At 56.7% G+C, this 24,988-nt stretch overlaps 5 protein-coding genes across 5 annotated transcripts; 2 read left to right on the plus strand and 3 right to left on the minus strand.

The window, feature by feature from the left end:
• Positions 1 to 3,265: 3,265 nt before the first annotated feature.
• Positions 3,266 to 5,501, minus strand: ColSpa_02296 (transcriptional repressor rco-1; the record flags this gene model as incomplete). The annotated part of the gene is made up of 2 exons (XM_049268508.1): positions 3,266 to 5,178; positions 5,384 to 5,501. 2 exons carry the CDS (start codon positions 5,499 to 5,501, stop codon positions 3,266 to 3,268), a joined length of 2,031 nt encoding a protein of 676 aa, XP_049124465.1.
• A 1,539-nt stretch (positions 5,502 to 7,040) lies between these two features.
• ColSpa_02297 (uncharacterized protein) lies at positions 7,041 to 7,235 on the plus strand (the record flags this gene model as incomplete). The annotated part of the gene is made up of 1 exon (XM_049268509.1): positions 7,041 to 7,235. One exon carries the CDS (start codon positions 7,041 to 7,043, stop codon positions 7,233 to 7,235), a length of 195 nt encoding a protein of 64 aa, XP_049124466.1.
• A 9,381-nt stretch (positions 7,236 to 16,616) lies between these two features.
• On the plus strand, positions 16,617 to 19,126 carry ColSpa_02298 (protein pob1; the record flags this gene model as incomplete). The annotated part of the gene is given in 4 exon segments (XM_049268510.1): positions 16,617 to 16,754; positions 16,813 to 18,045; positions 18,063 to 18,312; positions 18,414 to 19,126. The coding sequence occupies 4 exon segments, from the start codon at positions 16,617 to 16,619 to the stop codon at positions 19,124 to 19,126; spliced, it is 2,334 nt and encodes a 777-aa protein (XP_049124467.1).
• A 1,382-nt stretch (positions 19,127 to 20,508) lies between these two features.
• Positions 20,509 to 21,488, minus strand: ColSpa_02299 (37S ribosomal protein S26, mitochondrial; the record flags this gene model as incomplete). The annotated part of the gene is made up of 2 exons (XM_049268511.1): positions 20,509 to 21,131; positions 21,263 to 21,488. The coding sequence occupies 2 exons, from the start codon at positions 21,486 to 21,488 to the stop codon at positions 20,509 to 20,511; spliced, it is 849 nt and encodes a 282-aa protein (XP_049124468.1).
• A 1,596-nt stretch (positions 21,489 to 23,084) lies between these two features.
• ColSpa_02300 (uncharacterized protein) lies at positions 23,085 to 24,284 on the minus strand (the record flags this gene model as incomplete). Its single annotated transcript, XM_049268512.1, has 1 exon — positions 23,085 to 24,284. The coding sequence occupies one exon, from the start codon at positions 24,282 to 24,284 to the stop codon at positions 23,085 to 23,087; it is 1,200 nt and encodes a 399-aa protein (XP_049124469.1).
• Positions 24,285 to 24,988: the final 704 nt, after the last annotated feature.

Below are 24,988 nucleotides of genomic sequence, written 5' to 3' on the forward strand. Positions count from 1 at the left end.
GTCCTCTGTCCGTTTTGTCTTATCGGCTCCCTCACTTCTCGGACGACGGTCACAGGACCGCCTTGCGGAAGCCTTACCTTGACCAATCGGCAGCCGGCAGACGACCAAACATGCTCCATCCTCCACTCAAGAGCCGTCCTCTCCATCCTCTTAGAGGAGAGACACCGGACCTTTACCATGTCCACGGGCCAAACCGGGCCTCGGACTTTGCGCAGTAGCATCATGGTCACCATCATCGTCGTCTTCCGTCTCGCTTCAGCTCATCAAGGGGGAGGGGCGTGTCCAAACCGTCTCGTGCCCCCGTCCGCATCTCGTCGTCGCCGTCGGTGAGCGTGTGTAAGTCGGACCCTCATTCCACGACGTGTTCAAGGGTCCCAGATGTGAATACCCACCAAAGCGGTCCTATCCCGGAGCCCCCTCCACGCCCGCCTATCTGGCGTTCTCCATGATCTACAAGCAGAAATCCGCCTTGCCATGCTCCCAGTGATGCCCATGCCCATTCGCCATCGCCCCTCTCCGAGAACCCAACGTCGCCGACGTCGTCCATTTGACACCCCTCCCATGCGGCGGCATGGCATTTGCCAACTCTCCCCAAAAATGCACGTCCGATCCCGTGGTCTCTCTCTCGTTGCGAAGGCCCCCAGCAATCGAGGAAGCAGACGTCAAGATGCCGGCCTAATTCGTTGACGTCGTCCCACGAGAAGACAAATCGCAGCCGCAGCCGCAGCCAGGCCCATCACGTGGATCCCCCTCGACCGCCGGTCCGATCGCTCTATCTGGCATTTTCCCTGCCCATTTCCCTGTTTTCTAGTGTACTACCTACGCTGCTTTTCCCTGTTCCACGCCCCTCCGAAGCCATGTCGCCCCCGATATCCATACCCAAGACCCCATTTTGCCGCCCATTGCCAGTTCACGATGATTCACACACACGCGCGCGCGCGCGCGCAACGTACGCTGTGACTCGTAAACGGCGGTGAACGATCCTCTTTTTTTTGTGCAAACCGTGGGGACGGAGACGGGTACGGGTAGTGAACTGGTGGCGTGCAGGGAACGTCGATGCCTTTCCGTCATCTGAGACCCTTCCACCCGAGTGTTTCCCCCCTGCCTCTCCCATCCAGGAATGCCCGCACAAACCATGAGAAAATTCCCCAGCACCTGCAGCAGAGGGGGGGAGTGTGGTTTTGAAGAATTTGAAGTGGGAAGAACGGGAAGGCAAAAACAACTCAAAAAAACTCAAAGAGGTAGTATGAATTCCTCACAGTTAACTCGATACTGTGGTTTAACCCTGGCCACTCTACGCCCACTCCCGGGAGACTATCAATGATGCGATGGCGCCCCCCCCCAGGTGACTCTTTTTCTCGTCTTTCCCATGCCAATGGACACGACAGGCGTTCGCGACTGTGCAGACAGAGCCACAGCACGCCAGCAGTCCGCCGTTTCCACATTCCATGCCTCGCTGTCCTATCACCCATCATTCACTGTCGTGACCCTGGACTCTGGTGCTTCGTTCGCCCTGACGTTGCCCACGGCCGTCGCCCACGGGGTGGGTGTCTCTCTTTCGCGACAACCCCAGGAACGGGACTTCCCAATTCGTGAACCAGGCGGAAAGCCACCAAGAAAAACCAAGACCACACAACCACAGACCGAGACGTCAGGTGGACAGACCCCAATGTCTCCCCCCCGCCAGAACAAAGCTCACCGAGCCCACCCCGACTCACCGCTATCGGGGACAATGTCCCTCTACCTTGGCGACTTCGACCTCGACCGGCGACCGCACAAACACTCACTCACAATCCCGTCGCCGTGCTACCTCGACCCCTTCCCCCCCCTCGGAGAATCGCAATGCCACAACAGGACCAGAGCGCGGGCGGGCGCGGGACGCGTAAAGTCCTCTACTATGTAAAAGCTCGCTACGTCGTTTGCCCTATTGACCCTTTGACCAAGAGACCGTTCCCACCAAGCAGGCCAATGAGGGGGCAGGGCAAGCCGGCACCCTCACAAGCTGAACAAAGGGACGGCTCGTGAGCAAGATGTTTTCTGGCAGCGCACCCAGCCTCCGACGGGGTTTGGCTCGTGTCGCCCTCGACCTGCCGCCTGCATGGCTTCCTCTCCTCTTCACGTTTTTTTTCTGGGTGGAATTCCTTCTTCCAGTTGCGGGGACTCGTGCCCATTCCGTCCTGGTCCTCGCTCTTTTGCTGACCTCCATTACGCCTCCCCCCGTCTACTGCGAGTAAGCTTCGGCCAAAGTGCTTTTATGGGGAAGGTGGTGGTGGGATTCATCGCCGCTGTGAGCAGTAAGCCGAACATCCCTAGCATGGACCGGGCCTAGGCAAATGGAGCTCGCCTCTTGAGCATAGCTGCGTGAGATTATTGCTCACAGTCACCCCCGGCAGATTCATTGCAGCGCAATCGGAATGGATGTGAATGATTTGAAGCTTTTGCTTTTTGGAAATTGTTGGGTATAACTTGGTATTACATGAATCCCAATCCTGCTCAATCCGGCCCATTCTCCGTAGAGTAGGGCCACCGATTGAGTCCCAAAGTGAAGAAGTCAACAGGGAAGCTAGCCCATCGCAGCTCCCAGAGCCCTTCTCTCTGATCCATCCGATCCAGTCCAGATGCACCGAAATGCTAGTCCCCTGTCCCAAACAGTAAACGCCGATGAAGCCCGTTTCCCATGCTCATGATGCGGTGTACCCAGAGACAAGAAAAACGAATAGATCAGACGGAAGTTTAGAAAAAAGTGAGTGTTCCGTCCGATGAAGAGGGGAAAAAGTCGTTCGTTGCATCTCACGTTTCCCGTTGCATGGTCCAAGGCCTCATCCCAGCGGTCCTTTCCATCGTCATCGTCATCCATCATCCTGGCAGCCAGGCCCAGCTGCCCCGCACACCCTCACCCAGAAGAGTGTCCAGAAAAATAAAAGTGTGATCCAAGTGTCTTCGCTCTCGTTGTTCATGTCCGCTCCGTATGCCTTGCGGCGTGTCCTTCTAATAACCCCAATCAACCCCTGACGAGGTTGGTATAAGTGTGGAGAAAAAGTGAAAAAAGAAAGAAAAAAGGTGGTATCAAAACGAGAAAAATATCGAAAGAGAAAGTTATGATGGGTCCAGCAGAGCGAGACTGGCTGGCAGTAGCCCTGGTTCGTACGAAGGGGAATGGGCGATTGCCTGCATCACCTTTGCGAAGGCGGTACACACACCATGCAGAAGAGGACTGGCAAGTCTTCAGTGCTGGTCTCTGTACAGCCTGGAACCAGCCAGGCTGTCAGATCAGCAAGAAGTCCCAGCCCTTCATCTGCATGACATCCCGCCAGTGGATGTATGCTACCGCCTCCGATCCCGACGAGGAACCAGGGCTGCCAGCGCAGCTATCGCTGCTCTTGATGTTGCCCGTCTGCATCCAGACTTCGTTGAGGAGCGAGGCGACACGGCCGAATGAACCGCAGTCGGAGACGTCGCCAAGCTGAGCAACGCGGTCCTCAAAGAGGGCGCGGAAGGAGCTGCCAGGCAAGCTGACAGAGCCGCCAACTAGGTAGACCCAGACGAGGCTGCGGTCGAAGCCTCCAGGTCCCGAAGGGATGAGCTGGAGAACGTTGGCGAGCTTCTCAACCAGACCGACGCAGGAAGCTTGCGCGGGGTTGAAGCCGGGCACCAAGCTGCAGAGGTAGATGCGCGCGGCAAGACGGAAGGCGGCTGTCATGTTCTTGGAAAGCTGCTTTGGCGACAGGCTTCCGTTGTTGTTGTAAGGCATCTTGGGACCAGGTTCGCCAATCTCAGTAAGGTTGATCTGGTCGCCAAGTGCGTGCACGTGCTGGCAAAGAGTGATGTCGTCCATGCCACTACCCTTGAGAGCCTCGAGGCAGGCAATCTCGGAGATGAGGTACATGACACGGTCGTCACAACCCATGAGCTCACGAAGGCCAAGGCTGGGGTTGTTTGACAGGTGCTTCTCGCGGTAGGTATGGGCGAAGGTAGGAGCTTGTCCTTGCATTGTCGCGCCGAGGATGTCAATCCAAGATGTCAGGGTCATGTTGAAGGGCGTCTGGTTCATCTGCTCATTGGGGTCCGACACCAGGCGGGGGAGGTCGAGCTTCTGCACCAAGCTGATGGCAGCTTGGAAGTGCTGGTGCCATGGGATGTCGGGGAGGGCATCGTCAAAGCGGCCAACGACACACTGGAAGAAGATGAGGCCCAAGGCAGCGTCGAGAATCTCCTGGTGGTTCTCGTCCTTGGTGAGAGCGTCGCAGAGGGCCGAAATGGTGGCATAGCGGTGACGCATGATGTCCTGGTCGATCTCCTCGCCGGTCACGTTCATGGTCGCCTTGTAGTGCTGGGCGGCGATGCTCAGGCAGCAGTGCAGGTAGCCTTTGTTGCTCTGGAGGGCCGGAAGGATCAAGTCAGAGCCAACGGAGCCGTGTTGGTTCGTGTCGAGGATGGGGAAGATGGTGGGCAGGACGAACTGGATGAAGTGGTCCAGCAGGCGTTGATCGTTCTCGTCGAGCTCAATTGCGATTTGGCGGCTGGTCATGGTCGGGCCATGGGAGAAGTCGAAGAAGTTGACGTTGAGGGCTTCCTCGCTGAGGGATTCTTTGCGCTCCGAGTAAACCTGCTCGGTCCATTCACCATCGAGTGGTACAGACGAGGGCAAAATGGTTCCTGGTGGAGGGGGAGTGTGAAACGTGCTGAAGGTAGAAATGGTCGACTCCCTCAGGGTCGGCACATCGTTCATGTACACCTGTCTTTCCGTCTTGACATCGATCTCGTAGGGCGAGGGGAAGCCGCCGTACATGAAGTCGGGGTGCATCTGCGGGTTGTAGGCGGCGTACTCGGCACCGACAGTTGGCGGGCTGTTGAAGTTGAAAGCCGTGGAAAAGTGCGAGTCGATGGAGGCAGAGCGAGTGCGGTCAAGAGGGTCGGAGAAGGTGGCAGAGGTGGGCAGCGAGTGCGACAGGCCCGGGGGCGAGCCGACGGAAGTCTGGATGGTGTGCGACGCCTTTTCCGAGAGCTTCTTGCGCTTGATAATCATCTTGATGTCGTCCTTGTGCTTGCGGCGAGCATCGTTGTTGCTCCACCACATTGGCCGCTTGTATTCGCATGTCAAACCAAGGTGTTTGCAAGCGGAGCACATTGGCGAGCCCTCGTCGCACTTCTTGCGGCGCAATCTGCAAGTGTAGCATCCTGGAGAAGAGGCAATCAGTCTCGAGTAGTTTGAGGGTTGTGGCAGCGGAGTGGGGGAGAAGAAAAAAGTGGTTGGGTGGAAGGAGGCGGGAACCCGGTGTAAGTGGCACTCGGGTGTAAGTCAAATCGAGCGGGAGTTGCGTGTGTGTGATAAAAGCTTGATGAATTGGGGAGAGGAAGCAGGGCCAAGCAAGCATGGACGTACCTGTTCTTGAGCGGCGGTGCATCTGTGTCTTTGCCTTGGAGTTGGCGTTGTTGTTGCTGTTGCCGTTGCCGTTGGCCTTGCAGGCCGACTTGGCCTTCGCAGAAGATGCGACGGCCATGTTGACTGCAGCTGTTGATCTCATGAAGTCGGTTCGAATATGGTTGGGGGGTAGATTTGACATTTGTACCCTTCTTCTCTCTCGCGATGGGGGTACCTGCGTTGAATGACAAGCCGAGCAGCGAAGACAGAGCTAGAGCTGGCTGGCTGGGGCGGAGGAGAGGGAGGGAGAAGGAGGGGGGTGGTGTGCGGTGGTGGACCGTCAAGACCGGGGGTCAGGGACCGGGGTGAGAGAGGGGCGTGGCAGGAACCGTTACACCGTATGGGCCTGAAGCGAGCGGCACTGTGCTCTGGACCGGGGAAGAACGACCAGGGTTCGGGGGTGTGCGAGTGCGTGTGGTGCGTGCTCCTCTTTCTGATTTGAGTAGAGTGAGAGAAACTGCGGCAGTCTCTGTCCGTTCCTCAGTGCTCTCTGTTTCCTTCCCGGTAGCCAAGCGAATAAGGCGGGGCGACCTGGATATTGAGGAGAGGGGGAAGAAGCGAGTCTGTGGCTAGGAAACGTCTGTTCGCTCGCCCGCTGTCAACGCAATTTGAGATGAGAGACCGGGTTGTTTGTCAAATGGGCTTGTCGAGTTTCCGAAAACCCAAATCGCCGTCGTATCAGATTATTGAATTATTGTTTCTTCCCTGTCGATTTTTTATTCTCTCGTGTCGACGCAGAAGTGATTTCCTGAGGTGCCGCAGCTAATTCGATTTTCGTTTCGTAAACTGTAAGCAGGCGGGCGCGCTGTGCAGATGTTGCAAATTGCAAATAGTTGGTGGTGTGCTTCGGTATTATCGAGTGAGTGACTGGTTGTCGAGCAAGTCCGGCTTGCTGGTAACTGGATTATGGAGTGGTTGGGTTTTCGGAGGAGTGCGGAGGGACGGTGGGAAAAACAGAATGATGAACGACAGAGAAAACAACCTTGAACAACACTTGGATCACTTTCCTTCTTCTTGACTTCTACAGACTGACAAGAAGAGAGGCCGGAATCCAGATGGTGGTGATGGATGGCCCAAAGTCTTATATTGTGGCCGCCTTCATCATGGCCATCCTCTTCATGGCCGACCAACGGGTCCTCGAGTGGTCTGCCTACCGTTGGCTACGTAGCCAGCTAATAGCCGTGTTCTAATTTTGGCTACATCTAGATCAAGTTCGCTCTGAGAGTGTGTCTCCATGCTTCCGAAAGAGTGAGTGTGTGTCTCCATTGCATCCGGACTAACGTAGGCTAGGGCGCGAGGCAGGCCGGCCGGCCGCCTTCACCTCGACTGACTGCGTGAGACTCTGGCCTGCGCTTAAAGCCTCCAATGAAATTGGGCCGCGAAGGCGGTCGCACTCTGAGTTGGACCCCACCCGAGAATAGAATAGCAATGGAGTGGTCCGGGAGAAGAGGGTGGGCAGCTTCGAGATGGACGACATGGGTGGCCACATCCGTCGAGCGACTCAACGGACAAGACGGTCAACGCATGCATACGGTGGCTTGCCATAACTGGCCTCTGGCTGGTAGGCCATGGGACCAATGTCACCTTCAACCACCCGGTCCACACGCGACGCAGAGACATGCAGAACCGCACATGGGGTCCGCTTGGTGTTGCTCAGCTCGATATGCCAACCTTGCTTGCGACCATGTACCCGCCTGGCCATACCTATGCCTTCCCGGCTGTCGGCCATCGATACCGCGTCCACTGCGCTCTGTCCGGGCCCTGGCTGGTGCGGAAGATGATCTCCAATATCAGCTTGGTTAAGGCACGATGATGCGCAACTGTCGTCGCCCGCCCGCGGATGCGAGCTTATGCCGCGGGAGCGTCCTACGCAGCCGGAGCTGCAAGCACACAGGCTTACATTGCTTTGCCCTTACCTTTTCCCGTTGTGCCGGCATCTGCACCAAGTGGTATCGATATATGTCCCTTTCGGCCGCCAAAATAGACTGCGGCGGCACGACTTGATCAAACGGGTTTCGGGGGCCGACAGATGGAGAAGTAGAATGATGTCTAGCTGGGCAGACCCTTGTAGAGGGAAACCGGTCGTGAACCTGTTGTTCCGCTAACAAGCTCTGTCTTAGGGTCGCACGAACTTGCATGGAGCCTGCCAACCACCAACACAACCTCTTGAGCTTATGGAGCTCGCGCAATCCTGGACAGAGCCAAAAGTGAAAGCCGACCAAGAAGCTGCGGGGACGCATGGGTGCGGAATAACCTTGCTGCCCCTATCATTGTTCTTCTGGTTTGGTAGGCAGCCCTGTGTCTGGTATCTGGCAAACAAGGTGGGATGCATCCGATCATCCCATGTGAGGAGCCTCGCTCCACGGGTGCATGATGGATACCGATATGTAGGACATGACTTGTCGGCGGTTGGAATCCCCACCGCGTGTCATCAAATCTGGCAATCAGCCTGGAGACGTTCTGGAAAGGATCTTCAAGGACGTTTGTGCCCAAGACCGACGGTTTCTCCGAGGTCTTCATCAGAGTCGTGTCTTGGATATGTTTGTTGCTTTGTCGAGGGCTCTCCGAGCCTGGCGAAGCCGAAGCTAGAACACGGTTCGCCTCCTAGCCACTCTTAACATCGAATATTCGTTTAGAGTTCTCTCCCTTCAGAATCCACGAATGAGAATGTAGAGGATGGCAGTCGACACCCGGATTGGCTGGTGCATACGGCCACTCAATGTCGGTTGAGTGTGGCTGCCAGAGCTGATACGACGGGACTGGGACTTTCTGTCGTGCATGAGAAGTCCAGGGGTGCTAAAGGCTCGTAGTTCAAGAAGACGGACAAAAAGAGGGAAAATACCTCGCATCGTGTGGGCGTATGGGCGAGCGAGGCAGGTACCTATGCATCTCAACGAAAGGAATGCGTGGTGGAGAAGTCAAAGAGGCGCTGACCGGTACTTGGGCATCGATACCCGACTACCGCCAAATCTGGTGACGGCTGCGGCAAAGCAGGGGGTATCATGGCACCGCGGGAGATGTCGTGCGAGTTGCTCCGCTTCGTCGAAGCCGTCAGGATTTCTGTCAGTCGCAACTAACGGCTACAGATACCTAGGTGCAGGGACAGGGGAGCGGCTGACTGCTTGTCTCTCCGATTTCTGGCTGCGGTGTTCTTTCTTCTCCTCAGCACCGACCTGCCTCCTCTCTCTGTTCTCGTACGTCTCTTAGCGTCATTGTCCGTCAGTCGAGGTTCCTTTGTTGAAAATGGCGCCTTTTCCCACGCTGATTCGACCGAGACGTGTGACGACTTAGAGTCTCTTGCAGGGCTTCGGGACCAACCGTTTCTTAGCGCCTGTGATGCAGCAGGGATTTAAACTCTTGTAAGAGGGCTGCTACTGCCCCGGATTGGCTGTTGCCTACTGCAGACGACAAAATCGTGCAGGAAATATTGGTCAGGGTCTCCTAGCTAGCCCCGTGCATAGGCACCGAGCTTTGTCCAATGGGTGGCGGGAGCGCGGCAACTGACAGGGCACCTTCTCGCGGGGTTTGCATGCTAGTTCCCATGGCTCCTGCCCGCTCAAGGGAAGAACGCTGCAGCGGAAAGCACGTCCCTCAGATATCCGCTCAGCCAGAATCTGGCGTCTTATCCAACGTCATCCAATTATACCGTTGCATAGCCCATCTGTGCCCCACCTTATCATCCTCCCCGCTTGCCTCCGTGCCGTGCAAGTGCTGCCAAACCTGCGCCTGGCAGGTCGGATGTCGAGAAGAGGCACGTCGGACAAGGCCCGCCGATGATCTCCCGCCAACAATGGATGACGGTTCTCGCCATGGCATGGCATGGCCGGCAAAGAAAGCACAGGATGGTATCCCTTGTCCTCACCACCTTCCGAGACGGGACACTCGGATCACCTCATCAGGCCTTGCCTACCGTTTGTTCATCTGACCGTCTCTCCAGTATCCCTTCGGAACAAACCACCACCACCACCACCATCAGAGGGGCCTCTATTTCGGGCGGCCTAATTAGCCGCCCAGCTTCGAGTGCGTGGTTCAATTTACCCTCTTTGCGTCATTCTATTTGCCCTTTTGCAACTCTGACATCTCGGGCTAATTTGGGCAACGCGTCTCCGCATGCCATTCGACTCGTCACACCGGCTAGCCGCTGCAGCTGTTTACCACCACCCGCAGACCTTGCGCATGTCGACTAACAAACACCCGCTGCTATTTTTATTTTGCCCCCAATCTGCGGGATTTAGCCCTCGTGGCCAGAAGTTTAATCCAGATTTCGCGATGTCACTACATTCCAATAGTGTGTTAATTTCTGGGTCATGCGGGCTAATTATGGTCACAGCTTGTCCCAACGACATCTGATCGAGCTAATTAGCTTCAACACCATGCTTTCATTCAGTCCATCGGTCCCTCGCGGAGCTTGGTTTCCCTTTCTTCCGTCTCCCGTGCCGCAATCCTGCCGTCAGTAACGGTCGTGCCCTTGGCAGCTCCCCCAACATGCACAGCATCCGTGCCGTGCCATTCGTACATGTGTTCATCAGCCAACAGTCCAGGGTCCGTTGCTTCCCCCCCCCCCCCCCTCTCTTTCGCGCAGCAGCCTGCTTGTTTGCCCGCTGGCAATCGCAATCATCGCAAACGTATACGATCATCGCCAATCTCTCTGCTCCCCTAGTCACTAGCGGAGATGCGCAATGATTATCTGCCCGTCCCGCCCGCGCCGCAGTATTGCCTGCCGTTCGTCAGCATCCGTTCCGCGGAAGACGCCATTTTATCCGGTCGGGCGCCATATTTGCCTTCAGCGTTGGGCTACCTTTCTGCCAACGGCCTATTGACTTAATCATCGCTAACACTTGGTCTAGCCTCGAAGCTCTACATTTCCAGCTTGTGCAGTACATATAACTCAAGTTGACATAACCTTGAATATCACGCAACCATATATCGTATGGATTTAGCGATCGGCATGGCCAAGCACTCGTTCTTGTGCCTCACTCTGAGGTTCTCATTTCTTCCCGTGCGGTAGTACTGAACCGTTCAATTGAATTGAGGGGATCGTCAATAGCAAGGCCGGAGCTGGGCGACGTCTTTCTATGCCTTCAGCCGGGAAGAGCTGAGAGATGGGCACCTCTATCACACATGACAATCTCCTTTTTCGCTAATCACCCATCGTTCCCTTTCACCCACAGTCTTCGTCAGCATCATTAAATTGTCGTCAATGGTAGCAAGCAGACAGGCGTAACCCTGATTCGCAGACGGACATTGAGGCGTCGAGGTGTGCCCACTGTTCATCACAGTCCAGTTGTGGCTAGTGCAATGTGATGCGATGTGAACAGTGTTGCTGAACCTTGAGGGTCAAGATGTCGGATGGCAGGGAGGCGGCCGCTACAGCTTTTGCGGAGAACAAGGCCATGCCTGGGCATCCCAGTCTTCCCGTCCTTCCGCTAACAGCTCGCGAACGGCGCAGCATCGCTTGCTTCTAGACCCCAGCCACGCGCGGCATATCACCACAGACCCTGGTAGGGCTCGAGGACTCCAGGCTTTAGCCTCGCTCGAGGCGCATTGTTTGCCTTTGGCGAGGATGTTACGCCCGTAACCCCAAGGATGACCGGCGAGCTACGAAGGATTGCAACATTATCCAGCCCGGCAGACAATTCCATTGTGGTTGACTCTCCAAATCTCAAGAGGCGAGGAACCCCCTGGCTGGCCCAGACCCCTCAGCTCCGTACCGTACGGGAGCACTGTACGATATCCATGCTCTCCCGCTCTCCCGCTGAACGTGTGGATCTGTTCTCTTGGGTTCATCCCCAACCCGGTTCACTCAAATACTTGACTGTGTTTCCGGCACAGTTCACAAATACAGCGCAAACATCATTTGATATTTGGAAGGTTCAGCCCCCAATGAATTGGGGCCCGGACCCCAAGGCGCAATGTCAGATTTTGCATGAAGCTCACGGTCGCATCTCATAAATTTAGGTGTGACTTGCAACTTGCAAGCGACCCTTGACCGTCGACAACTCAAATTGCTCTGAGAATTAAGCAGCCCATCAACATTGGACGTATAGCGATAAATAACCAATTGCAAAATTGGCGTTGCATTCAGGACATCAATGACAAAGCAGCCCCTGGGGGCCGTCCGTGGACAAGGCCCTCCATTGTGATATCGATTGCAATACGACTCAGGGAGGATTGCCAAGCACACCACAGATAAGCCACTCCCCTGAGAGCCGATTCGCCTCGCCCTGCCCACTGCGAAATGGGTGTCCTTTTCGACATGCCACTAGTGGAGCGCGTGTTGACGGACCGAAATCACGATGACCTGCATCCGTCTCGCTCAGGCTATCTGCGCCGGATTGCCATGCGATCTGACGGAGAAGTCCCCCCAGGGTCCCGCGAACGATTCAAATACGGTGCTTCTGTCTTTGAGACTCGACAACACCATCAAAACCCCCCTCCATCGTCGTGGTCCACTGACTAACATGAGCAGCAGAGTCATCCCTCCACAACAGTGGTGCGACGCTCGCATTAGTCCACCATCATGTGAATGCGCGTGAAGATGTGTGTTCTGGTCAACTCATTGGAGAGCATAGGCGTCGCACTGGAGACATGTCTGTGGAGTATCATGTCTCAATGGCCACAAGACGAGAGAAGAGGACTCTCGAAGTTGTGAGCGCCAATTCGTCCGGAGAAGGCCTAACCAAACCACACCATCCTCCCACTCCAACCTTCAACAACCCCCTGGCCCAGTTGGGAATGAGGGGGTGTGCAAGATGCACTGTGCCCTGGTTAGGGTTAGCCATATTTGATGATCTTCCTCCAGGATCAGAAATTGAACGCGGACGCCCTGCCCAATTGCCTTGGGAGCTCGCAGTCTTGCACAGGACTTCCAATGGCCATCGGGTAGACTCGGCCGCGAAGCACATTTATCAACGGTTAACTCTCCATAGCCCAAGGTTTCCTTCCACTCTTTGCACCTCACCAATCTGCCACCTCACTGGTCGTCGCTTCAGTTTTCCGGACGTCAGGTGGTTTAGTGCGCAGCCCCGGCTTCGGTCGGACAAGATTTGCGTAGATGTAGATGCCGTTGGGTGGATTGAGACATCGCGCGAGGGGGGGGGGATGCTCTCTCGATCTGTCCGAGACACTGTGGCATCGTCGCACACGCCTCCCTAGCTCGCGGGATCCATCGGATGAGGTCATTTACGAATATGCCAGGCAACGTGAAGAGTCGGTGAAGAAGGCAAGACATACCTTTGTCCCATCGATTCATGCCACGGCTCCTCATGTCTCGGAGACGCATCGAACACCGCTTGGAATGGACATGGAAGATGGAGACGCAGTAGTGGGAGCGCGCTTTTGTGCTTCCCTGCAGAGCGTCACACTGCTAACGCAAGAACGGGGTCATCATTCACAGCATCTTTAGGCTGTCTATGACTCAGCGATAATGCTCAGGGCTGGCTTTCACTTGGTTTTCCCAGCGCATTTCTTGCCCCCTTACTTGTGGAGTATGTGCGCTGTGCTTCACCGACCCTAACACGCAGAGGCAAATGTCGCGGAATTCGAAGTTTGCCAGCCGGAGAAGGGGCTGGGGCTTCTGGCACGGGGTATAGCTGCCGTCACAGCAACAATTGCAACGGCTCTTTGCACTGGGCTCGTTTTCATCCCCTCACCTGGATTGAACGGGAATTGGCTTATTAGAATTTGCGATATCAGAACCTATCGAAACCAGAGTGAAATAGTGAGAGCCAATTCCTTCATAGTCCGATACGGCAGCACTATCAGATATCACGGCATCCCAATCCGTCGAACTACGAGACTGTGGCAGCGCTCACCTCTCAAGCATTGTATACATTGCATATTTGTCTCAACTCGTCTGCGGGGTAAAAAGCTGGCCCCGAAGTCTTGTCGCACCACCCTCTCCAGATCCTTAACCGTCGCCAACCTATCAACCCCGTTTCCTGCCAGCCTCTGTCTCTCTCTCCCCCCCTGCCCTCTCTCTCAAGAAGTCTTACTTGATCCCCACCAAGCAAACAAGGCCAAGAATATTTGTTCCACGGCGTCGAGCTGTGGAAGCTAACGACGGGTGCATACATACGGGGTGCAAAAGCCAAAAGACCTCCTGCATCAACCATGTCGTTTCGTCACATTTTGACCGCCATCTGCAAGGCTCAAAAGGGCACGAAGTCATACGTGGGCAAGTGACAAGGGCACTCAATGATCTAACGAGAGTTGTTCCTTCACCTTATCAAATCTCCCTAACAACGAACGGGAAGCCTGCTGTGCCGGTCATGTGCCATGGCTACATCCGGTCACGTTGTTCGCTATCGCCTTGGGGCGATTGGGCAGCAAGCATCCAGGGGCGTCCTAATTTGCGAGCTGAGGGCAAGGCGAGGCTAATGGCAAATAATCCAACGGGCAGCGTCAATGGTTACACGCCGGGTGGGGGAGGAGCACAACGGGTCCGGCCAGAAAAGAAGCTATCGTTGACAGGACCCATTGAGATCTGAACCGTCCATCTCACTGGCAAGATCACCATTCCACAGGGAGGGACAATATCGCCTCGTTTTGGGCTTTCTCGTAAAAAAGAGCGTTCCCGCGAGGCGATTGGCCTCGTTGCCCTGGTCGGAAGAGCAGTCTCAGTTTAATGGCATTTCTCCGATGGAGGCCCGATGAGCGGACTGAGTGGCCAACGAGACGGCGAGGGGGGAGTCAGTTGATGATGGTGGGGTCCTGCCCTTGGCCGCGAGCATGCGAGAGACTCGTCGAGATCGAGCTGCTGGTGGCTGTGGGCAGCCGGGGGTGCAACGGTAAAGAGGCGGAAACCGGGGGTTAAGAGGACTAACACCTTGTTTTTTCTATACAGGCCATCGTCGATGGACGGTCAAGCGGGTGGTCGGTGTTCGGATGTCCCTGGTTGCTCCCGCCATTCCGGGCAGCACCGGCAAGAAAAGACGCAAAATGCGGAGCACGTGCATCAACATTTCTTGAGGCTTTCCCGGCCGGAAGGCGCTCGAGATCGTTGCAAAGATGGCTTGGGTCTGTTCCCTCAATCACATTGCCACTGCAGCATGGCAAGGCGGCGCATGGCTTTTGCCTGATCCACAAACCTTGGCTACGAGGTGTCAAAACACGAGTCCGTGTGGCAAGCTCATCTGGGGAAAAAGGACTTGATAAGATCGGAATGTGATGACAGGAACGATAGTAGCAGTGACAGGTCCGGGAACAGAAGGCGGTGGACGGCGTGGTTCTGCAGACACTGGAAGAGGGTACAGAGCTGTGGACACTTCTCGGACGCCGACATAAGTAAGCATTTGGTGAGCGGGATGACGGGTGAGGTGCGGGTTGCTTTTTGCTATGCAACTACGAAGCCATCGAGAGAAAGTGTGTGTGCCGGGGAAGCTCGTCCTGCCCCTGGTCCTTGTCAGTGTGTCCTTGCAGGTGACGGACAGGGGCCTTAGATTTTGGCTCGATTGGTGAAGGGGGAGGACGGGCAAATGTCGAGTCGAGGTGATGGGGCATGTGCGGGCGAGCGAGCGAGCGACGACGAGGACGAGCTTTGGGGGCGTGTACGACTCGAAGGTGAGATATGAGAGAGTGCGAGGTGTGAGGTGAGTGAGCCGAGCTTAGCGTCGTGGGCAAGTGACCCACTCAGCCGAGGACACACCCCATTTTCCCCCCTCCCTCTTTCCGTTCTGTTTTCTTTGCCGTCTCCTGCCTTTCCCATTTCTCGCGCCGTTGACGGCTGCCGGGGTTGAAGAGAGACCCACTTATTCAGACGACAAGCGACGGCGACTGGCCGCCAGGCTGGGAACGCGGGCGCTTAAAACCCGCCGTAGCGGAGCCGGGGTGTCTTGGTTTTCTGGCCAATGGTATATTAGCGCTCCTTAAAATAAAGTCGCACAACATCAATTTTGTCCAATGGGGAGCTCCAGCGACGCATGCATTTCCCGCCGGCTGCGCTATGCACGAAGGTTTCCCGTTGCCGCCCAATCAATAGCTGGCGTCGCTTGACCTTCGCGCCGTCTAGACCCCCCTTCGCTTCAACTCCCTTCCAACCCTTCACCACCTATCTCTCTCTCCAGCTCACACAGAGTCACCGTCCCTCACCACCTTAACCTTCCCCACGCCGGATCTCGACCGTTGCTACTGTGCTGCGCCGTGCCCGTCCTGGACATGCTGCGTCCTGCGTGGTGCTTCTCTGCAAGTGCAAGTGCTTGCTGCCGGTTGCGCGCCGCCGCCATCCACATGGATGCTGCCCGCCTCACACCCCCCTTCTGACCGGGGAACCAGCGTCGAGCGTCCCTCTTCACCCAAAATATCCCGCCGGTCTCGTCGTTCGAAGGGCCGCTTGTCCATGGCCATGGCCCTTGGCCCATGACTGGGCCGTCGCCCGCTCAACCACACTCCTTCCCTATCCCATCCCTACCCATACCTGTCCACGCAACCACTGGGCTATTATTACACACTGAACTGGCCTTTTGAGAGTGCCACAATCGGATCCGTGTGCAAGTGCCACGGGTCGAATCACACCAGAACCAGCATGCATATGGTATGGGCATGGGTAATGGGATAGCTGCGCGTGCACTGCGTTATGTGCTGTGATCCGACCTCAACCACCATGCTTCCTCCCTCCCCCCCATCCCGCATCCCTACACGCTCCGCCGTGCATGGACACACTAGACATACATAACTCGCGGTAGGCGCCCGCCTTGTACCGGATCCCTCCTTCTTCTCTTTTGCGACCTGATACATACCAAACGAGCATATTCGGCTCTGCTGGACGACTTTTCTTTTCCTCTGCTTTTGCTGGTCTGTTTCCTAGCTTGACTTCCCTCCCCAAGGCGTCCCTCAGCTCGCACTGCGTGCGTCTGCCAATATCTACAGGCTTCATCATCAGGATATCCCTAGAACAGAGTGCTGCCGGCAACGGCTTCCCCCCAGTTTCCCACTCTCAAAGCAGGAGAAGCACATATCCCAAGGAGGCTACTCTGCGCTGTAGACTGCGAGTCGGGTACAGCCAGTCCGCGCCTCTTTGACATCTCCACTTTTCACATAGCACGCACATATACATACAATGGTAAGCTTACACGCAGTCAATCGGTTCGACGTTGCGCGTGGTGGCTTGAGGCTGACTCCCCCGGCGCAGAACTACACACAAGAATGCGCCATGGGCGAACGTCGCCTGCGTCATGAAATGCGCGAAAAGGCAACCATGCGCGACACATTCTTCGGCATCAAGACCGAGCCACAGAGACCAACATCGGTGGCGACGGAGTTCATGGACATGGAATGGGACGACGAGGTTCTTAGCGAGTTCGAGGACAACTCTCCTCGCATCAGCGTCAATTCTGTAAGTGACTGCGTTCCACACCGAGCCGGTTGGCGGCGACTAACACGCGCGCGCGCAGTCCGGCGGCCAGCCAAGCATCACAACACTTTCATCCTACGATGAGGTGCAAACGCCGAGGTCAAGTCAAGGTCGGATGATGTACGCTGGGGAGGTCGAATCATCAAGCAAGAACATTGAGGGCCCATCCGGCCCGCACCTGTTCCGTGCTTCCACCTCGAGCTACTTTGACGAGGCCATCTTGACTCTCTCTCCCGTCACCCCGAAGACGGCGCGGCCGTTCGATGAGCCCTTTAGGCACATCCGGCCGCAACAACCGCCGATGCCCCAGTCTAGACACCAAAGTGGCCCCTTCCAGTTCACGTACGAAGAGTTCGAGTCAAAAGAGCTTGTCTCGTGGACCCCCGAGATGGTTGCGCAGTCTATGCTTAATGCTGGCATTGAGCTCTCGGTTGCCGGCCGCTTCGTGGAGAACGACATCAACGGACCCATCCTAATCACGTTGAAGTTTGAGGACCTGAAGGAATTGGATATCCCGTCGTTTGGCATGAGGACGCGCGTTTGGAACCAGATTCAAGTGTTGCGAGACAGCAGGCCGAGCTCGCCCCGCGCCCCGACACCAATCCAAGATGAGCCCAGCCGGGAGGTCAAGAAGGAGACGCGTGAGGTCAGGACAGTGGAACGGCAGACGGACGACTGCGGGTTGAAGAGGAGAAAGAGCAGCCGGAGGAGGCCCAAGAAGCCGTCCCACGACGACATCATCACCCCCATGGAGTCGGTGTCCATCGTCGGCATCGAGCAGGTCGTCCCCAAGCCCCATCAGTGCCCAAAGGGAGAGAACTGCTCCAAGTACAGGAAACAGCAACGTCTAATCGAGGCGTTCAGGAAGGAGCACCCTTTCGTGGACCTCGACACGGAGCAGGTCGTCATCACGGGAAACCCCGGCAACCCGCAGACTGCCAGAGCCTTAGACCCCAACCAGATCCTCCGACCCGTCTCCGACGCCGTCCCGTCGGTGGTCGCTTCTTCCGATGTCTTGGGCCCGGGCAACGCCACTCCTCTGCAGTACTTGCAGGAGGCCGCGCTCCGCAATGTCGCCGCAAGAGACCCTCAAGACAACGTGCGCCAGTTCCTGGACTTCCAGAAGCACGAGGGCAGCACCGTCCCCCCAACCCCGCCCTTCGAGATGACTTTCCCTGCCATGAAGGCCCAGCCCAAGGGTCTTCGTCACCTCCCAAAGCTCTCCATCCCGGGCACGCAAGCTCCGCGTGCCAGCCCCCTCCGAGCTTCTACCGTTCCTCCCCCTCCCAGCCCGAGTCGCTCCCCACTCCTCCCCAGCAACAGCACGGCTTCGTTCCTTACCACATGGACCGCGCCGAGGCCATGTCGCCGGATCTGCAAAGCCCTGCAAACCCCTACCGCTTCGGTACGCCCTTCTCTGAGATGGATGTTCCCGTCACTGCCGTGCCGATGGACCGCATTGCGCGCGACACCTCTCAGTCCGTCCCCCCTGAGATGAACTACCGCCCAGGCGTTGTCAAGCAGCAGCCGCCCCTGAGCCGTACCCAATCGCGCTCTTCCGCCCGCCGTCCCTCCTTCCCCGTCCTCCCCGCCTTGGATGAGTACACCACTACCCCTATCGCTCGCACATCCCCGAGGCAGACGTCTCCTCGCACCTCCGTCCGCCCCCAACAGCAGCTGCCTCTGCAAGCCCCTCCCGCGTCAACTACCCCTGGTCGCCCATTGAGCGCACCAAGCCCTTTGAGCAGGCCATTCCCCCCATCCCCCACCTCGCCGGCGCCCTCCCCGTCAAGCAGGCGGTCGAGGCCGCCCAGCAGGACAGCGTCACCTTCCAGGGCCCGATGAAGAAGCGCAAGACCAAGATGCTCCGCCACGAGTGGAACGACACCTTTTGCACGCTCAAGGGCACGCGCCTGGCGGTCCACAAGGACGCCAAGACAATCGACCGCACCCTCGAGTACGTCGACGTCGACGACTACGCCATTGCGTGCTCGAGCCTGGCGTCGCAGAGCAAGCTCTCGGCCGCCTTCAAGGCCGTCCAGTTCTCGTCCCACAGCCGCGAAAAGAGCGACCCCGTCGCCGCCTTCAGCTTCCAGCTCATCCCCCAGGACAAGGACAAGGAGGCCGCCAAGCTGCGCAAGCGCGGCAGCGCCCTGCACGGCTTCGGCCACCACCACTCGTCGAGCTCGTCGTCGATCCCCGCCGAGGGCGTCAACGGCACGGGCAAGACGCACCACTTCGCCGTCAAGAGCCGCGACGACCGCATCGACTGGATGCGCGAGTTGATGCTCGCCAAGGCGCTGAAGCAAAAGGGCGACGGCTTCGAGGTCAGCGTCAACGGCAACATGATCTAGGCGCCGCCGTTGCCTGATAATCTCACCTTCTTCATTCCGTCAAACAACAAAAAAAAACAAAAAAAACAGGGGGGCCGTATCACAATGACCCCCGCCGGCAAGAAAACAAAAGCACCAATCATTATAATCAAACTGCTTTTTGCCTTTGTTTGCTCCTTTTATTCGCTTCGAGCGCGCAAGCAAGCAAGCACGTTTCGCCTCGGAGACTCTCTTTCTCACGAAAGTCCCTTGAAGGAAAAACAGGATACCTTTTTTCTGTTTCACTGTTTCTGACTCGGGCGCCGCTTCGGGGAGGACCCTCTTTCCAATCTCTCATATTGTTTCTTTTTTTCTCTCTTTTTCCATTGCATCAGTCATCTGGACAGCGGCATTTGTTATATCCTTGATCAGATTCTCCCTCCCCCTTTACCTGACGCCGGGTATATGACTTTTGTTTTTTCTTCCTCTATTCTACTACAATAGGGGGGGAGGGAAAGGATAGGAACCGGGGATTTAGTTTTGGGAACTTGTGGTAATTTCTTCACTCTCGCCATCTCACCATCTCACCATCTCACCATCTCATCTCACTCCCACACACTCTTACATATACACACTCAAAACGCCATCACCACCAACACACACGACACGAAACGACACGACAAAAGACACTCCTTTATTGATATACTTTCTGGGCGGGACACTATGATACCTAAGTAGCTTTTCCTTTACGATGAGTCAGTTGAAAATGAAAATTGAAAGACCCGAAAAGGGGGCCTCCACGAGGCCCCTGGGCCTTGGTTATGAAATGAATTTTCTGCATCCGAACTGTATAAGACTCTGCCGTGATGTGTGCATTTGATGTTGGTAAGAATCGATAGATGAGTGCCCCTGAATGGGTGATTTATGATGCCGTACATGCAAAGTACCAGTATGAGATTCGATGATGTGACCTGAAAAGCCAACCTCGAGGCAGCCTCTCAACTCAATACGTTCTCTCACGGCTTACGGCATCTCATCCAAAATTCAACGGCCTCATCGTCCCACGGCAGAGCCGTCACATGGCGACTGGGCCAAAAAAAAAAAGGTAGTCATCTGGGCTGGTTGTGAAAACTAAGTAGTACAGCATAGTACATCTTCTTTCTGCCCCGTCTCCTCTATATGCAGCGTTTCTATTCTTACAGTTCCTTTGCTTTTTTGGTAATTCCTACATTGCTCACCAACCGCCCCTCCTACTGTCACACACAGGCCTGCAGAAATGGGAACCCCCCCCCCCCTATCTATGGAGAGATCCCTCCTCGCCCGCTATGCCCTCCTCGCCAGTCCGGGGATCCGTCGTAACGTAGCCTCCGGTTCTGTCACTCCCTCCTTTTCCACTCCGTGTCCGACGTCGCAACCTCCCCCCTTTACCGCATAAAGTTTGGCCGGGTAGGAATGTCCGCCGTGTTCTTGACCGCCTCCCAGTCAATGACCTCCCACCACGCCTCGGCAAACGCCTTCTTGCCGCCGACGCCGCCGACGCCAAGGCCGTAGTCGCGCAGCCACGTGTGCTCCCAGGTGTTGAGGCACAACAGCGGAACAGCCTCGAGGGCGCCGGGGGGCTTCTGGCCGGGCCGCTGGGCGGCGGCGTTGCGCTGGAAGAAGTGGTTCGCGGAGCCGCCGAGGCCGACGGTGTTCATGTCGGTGCCCTGCAGGCGCCAGTGGGCGCCCGGGTAGGGGCTGCCGGCGAGGTAGGTCGTCAGGACGCGGTAGTCCTGGTGGCCGGCCTTGACGAGCCAGACGAAGCCGGGGCCGAACATGGCCGAGGCCGTGAGGATCATCTCGCGGCGGAGGGTCTCGATGGAGGAGAAGGAGTGGGTGAGCTCGGCGGCGAGGGACTCAGGCATGGGTTTCGGGTCCGGGGTGATGTTCTTGAAGAAAAAGTGCGTGTTGTGCGCCATGGAGGCGTGGTTGAAGATGGGGGCTTGCGAGGGGTCTTGGGCGGAGGCGAGGAGGATCTGTTTGACGTCGCGCTGCTCGAGGTCGGTGCCTGGAAGGGGTTGGTCAGCTTGGGTCAGAGCGATTGGATGTCACGGGCGAGGGCGAGCATGTCATGCGACCTCCAAGGGGTCGTCGACTCTGCCGGCCGTCGTTCTCGATGCCGGGAGGGCATGAACTGACCTGCAATCAGGGCATTGAGCTTGTCCAGAATGACCGTCATGTACTGGTTCCACGCCATGTCGTAGCCGTCGGCCGAGAGCAGGCCCGGGACGCCCTGCTTGAAGTCGTGGGCGAGCTGGGGCACGTAGTGCAGCGAGCGCTGCTGCATCTGCATGGTCGTCCTCGCCGGGGCGGCGGCGGCGGCGATGGTCGCGCCGACGCGCGGTATTCTTAATCGTGCAAACATTTCGTCTGTGTGTGTGTGGTGCGGGAGGGATCGGTGAGGTGGTGGTGGTAGTGGTGGTGATCCGCCGTGAGGGTACCTTCGCCGAACGAGAGAAAGCTGATGCCGGGAGCTTCCACACGATGGTGAACTTTTTTTTTGGGACGGGCCAATTGGCGCGTTGGCTGTGGCGGCCTTATGATTGAGGCTTGCAGGCGCGCCGGTCTACCTGTGGGGGGACATTTTGCCCACTTGGGGAGAAATGTGGGTCAATAAGATGGAGGTCCTTGGGCGGTTTGGCGATGGCTTCAACCGGGAGCGTTCAACTTCAAGCTTACACCGAGTCACGGTCAATGAAGTTACAGGGTTTTCGCCAAGAGCCAATATAAAAAGGTGACATCTTCATAGAGAAACGCTCAGATAACTGCCGTGCCTGCAACGACAGGCCAGCAACGCCCTTCCACTAACGGAACCGCTTGCAGTCCCAGGTTGACAAAGGTCGAACCACAGCCAACGTTACCAACAACGGTTCACCAACATGGTGTCGCCACTCATTGTACTACCTTACCGACGCTTCTTCTCACGATCAGCATATGATCAGCATGTTGGCTGTTCAGATTCTAACCGCCGACCTCAGCGCTTACAGCATTCCCGGTCCTCGCCTGCGCGGCCGCATAACCGCCCGCCGACTACCATCCAGGAAAGACCGGGCGCTTAGAGCCAGCAGGCAAAGAGAAGGGGGAAAAGCAACCCTGACCCTGGCTTCCGTCTAGAGTGAGCGGTGTCGCACGGTGTTGCTGATGTGCTCACAACTCCCTTGCAAGATGGACCGTTTCGCCACCCTGGGCGGTTAACTGGCAATTTTATCAATCTTTGTCCCGTGTGCAGCGAAAGGAAGGAAACCCCCCATGTTCTAGATCCCACATTGCTTTACTGCGTATGACCGTGTCAACTGCATCAAAGTTTGTGCTTGCCGCGAGGGGAGCATGGGGGAAACATCAGACGGTCTAGGCTCGGCGGGACGGGGTAAGGTAGGCGGCTGCCCCTATTCGACCCCCCCGATCCCGGGACGGTGATGGCCGAGGCATGTTCCAAAGTTCACAACAGTTGGGGCCGGCGAGATAGATGACTACTTTGGTGTCCTTTCTTTGAAGCCCCTGTTTTCGTCACAAAATCACCTTTACACGACCTGGAGGCGCTTGACCTCGTCTGAGACATGCCTCCGCTTCAGTCAATCTTGATTTCGCCTACGCGGGGTCAGCTTCCGCCGCATCATTGAAAATGCCAGTCTGCCCGAGCAGTACTAGGCTATCAGTAGCCCAGGTTTCCCTCATCACACCATGAGAACTGTTGGGCCCTTAGTTGTTCAAACCTCATCAGAACCCTCGAATTTCCTCTCAGCATCTTCCTTCAACATACAAATCATTATCTAGGATTCTCTTGTTGGTTTGGTTTAATTTCTCATCATTGGAGTATGGCCAAGATATAACGCCGTTACACATGCACCCCCAGACCTATGCAGAATGACAGCCTGCCTCTGCGGATATCCCCACGGAACACCACCAAGCGCATGAAAATCTATATATACAAGGAAGAGACCGCCAGCCTCAAAAACCCCGTTCAAATCTCGTTGTCTTCAATCATGCCGAGGACGTCCAACTCGGTCTTCACCAACCGTTCAAATTCTTCCCTGTCAATACCGGAGGAGCGCGCCAGCAGGAAGAGGTTGTGAATGCTCCTCGACACGTGTTGCTTGACGCCGAACTCGTTCTGCTCCTGCTTGCCCACAGACTCCTCTAGCTTCTCGACCAGGCGGCTGCCGTTGCTGCTTGCGCTCGAAGCTGGGCGTGGGTGAAGAAGCATGGCTGCTCTGTCCTCGTCCTGATGGCTGTGGAGTGAGGGCGAACGCGGCGGCTCGGCCAATGTCCAGGAGCCGTTCGTCTCGTTGAGTCCCCTATCCGAATTGTCTTGGCTGACGACGGTGCCCAGTCCCAGCGGAGGGGCAACGTCGAAGCCTTCCACTTCTTCGTCGGGGTCGTGGGCGTCCATCGCCGGCTGCACTGAATCGTACTGTGCATAGTACGCGTCCTCGGCCGAGTCAGCTCGGAACTGGCCAAGCTGCGATGGCCGCTGCACATGCGGTGCGGGAGAGCGCTTGGTGGCGGGGGAGTCGTTTGCTGGCGTACGCGCCGGAGTGGCGTCGTATCTGTCCCAGTACCCGTCGTCCTCCTCGTCATCGGCGTCCGGGACATCGTTGTGCAATGTGCTGGCCGGTGCCTTCGAAGCGGTCGCCTTGGACTTATCGTCCGCGTACGCCTTCTCAGCCTCGGCGATGGTTGAGTAGCCACCAAAGGTTCCAAAGGGTGCCGCCTTGTCGGTAACGCTAACCTCGCCGATCCTCCAGCCGTCACCGCCGCCGTCCTTGTCGCCGACACAGTAGACCAACTGGAAAGTCAACTCAAGCTCCTCGAGGGCAACGAAGGCCTGCAGGGTTTCCAAGTCGAGTCGCCTGTACCTCGTCTTCGCGTCGTACTCCCAGTCGACCTCGACCTCTCCCGACACGGGATGCGGTTCCAGCCTGCCGCTCTGGACGATCTCCAACAGGCGCGCCGCCTTGTCTGTATCATATGCAAGCAGACGGAGCCATGGCTCTGTGCTTGACTCTGAGAGAAGCTGGACCCTCTGCCTCAGGATGGGGCTCAGAAGGGGCAGGACGCCGATGGCGGGCTGGGTGGAGATGCTCGCCGGCACCAAAGCAGGCAACAACGGGGCCAGAAGGCCGCCGATGTTGGGCATGGGTGTTGTGGTGGCTGAGGTCATGGTTGTGGTGATGATATGGGTAGGTAGGGCTGGTGGATTGCAATGGGGTCACTCTCTCGCGGCCACTCCTTGCGGGGAAATGGGGTATATATGCGAGGCAAGGGGCGGTGGCCTAGTCGAGCGACGGCTAGGTCGTGGGTAGTGGTAGTGTTGGCGACGGGAAGCACTGGTGACAATATCACATGCAGCCGCTACTGAGGGGACAGATGGATGTCTCGCTGTATAGTGGGAGTCGTAAATCTCTGCCTTGGCAACTGGGTCTAGATAGGCAGATATTGGAACAAAGTGAGAGTTGGTGAGGGTAAGTATGAGTATTGAGAGGAAGAGTAAAGAAATAAAAAAGAGACGGGAAAGCTGCGACTATTATGAGAAGTCGAGTGTGAGGGACGCGTGACGAGAAGGCAAAGGGGTCGAAAAGCCTAAGTATCGTCCTCGCTGGTCTCCGCGTCGAGTTAACGCAGAGTCGGCGGCCCCATGCTCAAAGGTCTCCGTCTCGCCCCTCGAGGTCCAAATCCGACTTGCAAGAAAGGGCTGGTGCAGTGAGTTCGGTCGGGGGGGGTTGACCCCACAGTCGAGGGGAGGCAAGGGCGGGCGGAACGCCAAGCCAGGCGGTTCTGGCCAATGCGGAGGCACTTCAAAGGCTGCTGCGACTCCGCCCAGGGCAGTCGTTTCGGACGGAGGGAAGCTGGCCACTGACGAGCCAA

Source organism: Colletotrichum spaethianum, assembly GCF_022836535.1.
Source record: "Colletotrichum spaethianum MAFF 239500 DNA, contig04, whole genome shotgun sequence".
Lineage (NCBI taxonomy): Eukaryota > Fungi > Ascomycota > Sordariomycetes > Glomerellales > Glomerellaceae > Colletotrichum > Colletotrichum spaethianum.